The sequence below is a fragment of the Micropterus dolomieu genome, linkage group LG14 (genome assembly GCF_021292245.1).
Source record: "Micropterus dolomieu isolate WLL.071019.BEF.003 ecotype Adirondacks linkage group LG14, ASM2129224v1, whole genome shotgun sequence".
Lineage (NCBI taxonomy): Eukaryota > Metazoa > Chordata > Actinopteri > Centrarchiformes > Centrarchidae > Micropterus > Micropterus dolomieu.
This window is the reverse complement of record NC_060163.1, coordinates 8233875-8238710: the sequence shown is the minus strand read 5'-3', so window position 1 is coordinate 8238710 and position 4836 is coordinate 8233875. Positions and strand designations below refer to the sequence as shown.

The 4836-nt window shown below is 50.3% G+C and overlaps 1 protein-coding gene across 1 annotated transcript in view; it reads right to left on the bottom strand.

Moving 5' to 3' along the window:
* LOC123983462 (galactose-specific lectin nattectin-like) overlaps positions 1 to 4425 on the bottom strand; it is a 10995-nt gene extending 6570 nt beyond the window's left edge. The window contains exons 1-2 of the mRNA XM_046069718.1: positions 4385 to 4425; positions 3945 to 3999 (exon numbers count right to left, since the gene is read on the bottom strand). Coding sequence (XP_045925674.1) covers positions 3945 to 3999; positions 4385 to 4425 — 96 coding nt within the window. The remainder of the gene's footprint in view (positions 1 to 3944; positions 4000 to 4384) is intronic.
* Positions 4426 to 4836: the final 411 nt, after the last annotated feature.

Sequence of the window (4836 nt, the reverse complement as noted above, 5' to 3'; positions counted from 1 at the left end):
CCAGGGCACCCCGCGACCCCCCAAAGTGCAAAGGACCCCAGACCGCATGTCCCGGGGGAAGCTGTACCCCGCCCCAAGGAAGAACAGCAGAAAGCCGTGCCGGGAAGCTCCCTGCTGCCAGGGAGCGATAACGCAGGAGAACCAGGCCAACGGTCCCCCAGCCCAGCCAGAGGCATCCCTCCCCAGAGTGCAGGCAGTGCCAGCAGCCCCCGAGGCCGATCTCATCCCTGGACGGGGGCCCAGCCCCCCCAGTCAAGCACCCCCAAGGAGGAGCACCATAACCTACCCCGACAACACTGGCCATGCGCCCCAGAGACTCCCGAATCTCCCCACTGTGAGAGAGCTGGCAGGGGGAAGCAGCGGGAGCCCCACCCCTGCCGAAGAGGGCCCAGGCGAGGAGAGGAGACAACGGGCCCCCAGGCCCAGGGACACACCACCCGCCCTGAAATGAGCAAAAGCCACAAGCCCAAGTCCCCAGATCCCTAGGTCAAGAGCGGGCCCCCACGTCAGGGAGCCCCGACCCCCCACAGCCCACCCCAGATCAGGCAAGGCCGTCACCAACACCACAGCACCCCCGACGCCCGGGGCTCCAGGGGCAGGACATGAGGCCAATGAGAATCTCCCCCACTCCTTCAACCCCTCTGCCTGCCTCTGTAAATGTATTGTTTTGTGTTGGAAGCATGTCATGGATTGTGAAGTGTTGTATGGTGGAGTAAAGATAAGGTGTGTGGTAACTAAGGTGCAGTTAAAATTGGAGGGTAGTTGTGACACAGGCACCCCACAACTGTCAGGTAGTGGAGCCTCCCATCGTGCCCCTCCCACCTCCCAAGCCCTCTGTGTCTAATGTGTAATTAAAATTGAGGGGCGGGCAGTGGGGGAGGAAGAAGGGCGAAGCCGCAAAAAAGCAGCCCCACCCACCAAACGCCCTGCAGCCTGCCCGCCCCCCAGAGTCCTAAGGGTGTATGTTGTGAGACATGACCAAAGGGGGAAAGGTGAATGAGGTCATAGGGAGGCTAGAATGGTCCTCCTCACTGGGACCAGATTCCTGACTGGCCCCATCATTCATTCAGTCCTGTCCCCCACCCCCCTAAGCAGGAGGACGCCAGGTCCCTCCAGCCCAGGGCTTATAGCAAGAGCCCCTCTAGCACCGGCAGCACCCCAGAGTTAGTGACAACCCCGCCCAGCTCCGGGACGGGTCCAGGGGGGCCCAGCCTCCCTAGCGCGCAGACCCGCCCCAGACCCAGAGGCTCCAAAGCCCCGAGCCCCAGACACCCACACACCCCCGAGGCAGGTCAGGAGTCACACAGGTCACAATCAGGAGCACTCTGAGCACCACCAGGCCATCGGAACTGGCACAACCCCCCCCCCCCCCCCCCCCCCCCCCACAAGGGAGCAGGTCCGAAGCAGCAAGGACCCCGCCCAAGGACAGAACGGCCAAACGGCCCAGACCCGAAGGTCCACACCCAGGAGGCAATGTCACTCAGGCCAGCTTTAATGGCCAGGCATGTTCAGCCTACACACTGGCCTATGGGGAGTTTGACTCTAGTTTTAAGTTGCTCTCAGTGTATACAATGAACAATACAGTGAACAATTTACACGACAAAGCTTAAAACAAGGACAACAAATCTTAACAAGGATAGGTAGCTGTTTATACACTGCTCAAAAAAAAATAAAGGGAACACTTAAACAACACAATGTAACTCCAAGTCAATCACACTCCTGTGAAATCAAACTGTCCACTTAGGAAGCAACACTGATTGACAGTCAATTTCACATGCTGTTGTGCAAATGGAATAGACAACAGGTGGAAATTATAGGCAATTAGCAAGACACCCCCAATAAAGGAGTGGTTCTGCAGGTGGTGACCACAGACCACTTTTCAGTTCCTATGCTTCCTGGCTGATGTTTTGGTCACTTGTATGCTGGCGGTGCTTTCATTCTAGTGGTAGCATGAGACGGAGTCTACAACCCACACAAGTGGCTCAGGTAGTGCAGCTCATCCAGGATGGCACATCAATGCGAGCTGTGGCAAGAAGGTTTGCTGTGTCTGTCAGCGTAGTGTCCAGAGCATGGAGGCGCTACCACGAGACAGGCCAGTACATCAGGAGATGTGGAGGAGGCCGTAGGAGGGCAACAACTCAGCAGCAGAACCGCTACCTCCGCCTTTGTGCAAGGAGGCGCAAAATGACCTCCAGCAAGCCACAAATGTGCATGTGTCTGCTCAAATGGTCAGAAACAGACTCCATGAGGGTGGTATGAGGGCCCGACGTCCACAGGTGGGGGTTGTGCTTACAGCCCAACACTGTGCAGGACGCTTGACATTTGCCAGAGAACACCGAGACTGGCAAATTCTCCACTGTGCACTCACCCTGTGCTCTTCACATATGAAAGCAGGTTCACACTGAGCACATGTGACAGATGTGACAGAGTCTGGAGACACCGTGGAGAACGTTCTGCTGCCTGCAACATCCTCCAGCATGACCGGTTTGGTGGTGGGTCAGTAATGGTGTGGGGTGGCATTTCTTTGGGGGGCCGCACAGCCCTCCATGTGCTCACCAGAGGTAGCCTGACTGCCATTAGGTACCGAGATGAGATCCTCAGACCCGTTGTGAGACCATATGCTTGTGCGGTTGGCTCTGGGTTCTGCCTAATGCAAGACAATGCTAGACTTCATGTGGCTGGAGTGTGTCAGCAGCTCCTGCAAGAGGAAGGCATTGATGCTATGGACCGGCCCGCCCGTTCCCCAGACCTGAATCCAATTGAGCACATCTGGGACATCATGTCTCGCTCCATCCACCAACGCCACGTTGCACCACAGACTTTCCAGGAGTTGGCGGATGCTTTAGTCCAGGTCTGGGAGGAGATCCCTCAGGAGACCATCCGCCACCTCATCAGGAGCATGCCCAAGCATTGTAGGGAGGTCATACAGGCACGTGGAGGCCACACACACTACTGAGCCTCATTTTGACTTGTTTTAAGGACATTACATCAAAGTTGGATCAGCCTGTAGTGTGGTTTTCCTCTTTGATTTTGAGTGTGACTCCAAATCCAGACCTCCATGGGTTGATAAATTTGATTTCCATTGATAATTTTTGTGTGATTTTGCTGTCAGCACATTCAACTATGTAAAGAAAGGATTATTTAATGAGATTATTTCATTTATTCAGATCTAGGATGTGTTATTTTAGTGTTCCCTTTATTTTTTTGAGCAGTGTATATTTGTTCAATCACATCGATGGTATTCTCATTTGCTTCTCTACAAGAAAGGCAATAAATATTTCCCCAAATGTATAACTCTTACTTTATCTCACAGCTATTGCATATAAATTACAGTTTAATATAGTTTTCAGTTGTCAGTGTTCTCACTGTTTGTATGTTGATACAGCTGATATACTTTTAAGCATTCACAACACATGGGGGATGTGGTTATGTACATTATTTTTGTTTTTTTTAGAAGCAGTTAAAAATCCAAATTTCCCTCACAATGGAACCTGAAACTGCACTATGGACAGTTTGCTGCTCATGTTTGTGATGGTTCTCAGAGTTGTCAGAGTTGAGGGGTCACTGGACAAATGGCTTGCTAACTGCTGTTTGTGATACAGTTTCGCTCTTAAGTTTTAAGAAGTGTTCATGCATGTGGTAAGTAGTATTTTACATACAAATCTCAGCAGGCTCAGCTTTAAACTTCCATTAAATTAACTGCTTCATGACTGACTACTGCAGAACTTCATCCAACACTCAGAGAACAACAGCCATCAGGGTTGTGGCCCCATAAAGTGAACGTCAGTGGTCCCACGCTGACCTGTTCAACAGGAAAAAGGGGCCTTATCAACAGGAACAGAAGCATCCTCACCCTGTCCTCAAAGGCTTCTAAATGGTCTGTCTGTCGTTAAAGCTCAGAGGTGGCCTGTGAGTCTTCCAGTGTATACCACGACAGATCATACCGCAGCCACATGCCACCTCTTAGTGCTGCAGCACTTCCCTGCTGGCCCCACACCCCTGGTACCACACAGACACGCACTTGAGAGTGCACACGTAGGCAGGCGGAAGTAAACACAATCATGCACAATCTGGGAAGCCACCATTGCTCTCTGTTTCAGACAACACCCTTCCTCATCTCACAAGACTTAAGTTGTTCTCCATTTACTCACATTGATTAAATGTGCACAAAGATTAAAAAATAAATACTTTGTTTAAGAGGTTACATTGTAAGTTATTGCTTTTTTAAAAACCCATGTTTTTTTTTTACGGGACATTTCAGAATAAATCCAGTTTAGGCTGCCTTCTTCCTGATTGGCTCCAATCACACATGTTTGACTAAAATCTATCCAATCAGGACACGTTGCTGCATTTGAACCAGAACATGTTTAATCAGCAGGCTTACCTCGAGGTCTCCACATTGTCCATGAGTGCATTCCTCCACATGTTTTTCGCTGATTGGACGTTGATGAAATGCTGGGGAATGATCTATGTTGTTTGAATTAGACTGTGACTGGACCAAACCAAGTGAAACATGTGGTTACTTGTTACTGATTGGTCCAGGGTGCCTGCATGCATTTGTTCAGACAACAGGTTTGCTTGTCAGCCAATCAGGATCCACTTTTAGAGGATTTTGTATTCAGTATGACTTTAATTTCATTGTTTAATAACCTTATCAGTAGAATATCAGCTTATTTGTTTAGTGACATTTGTTTAGTGACAATGTCCTTTTTGTACAGACATTGTTTAATACACACATCTAATCTGTGTATACAGTACTGGAGGTCATCTAAAGGATTAGTATGCGTGTGTGTGTGTGTGTGTGCATTCCATGCCCGTGTGTGTCAAACAGCATGT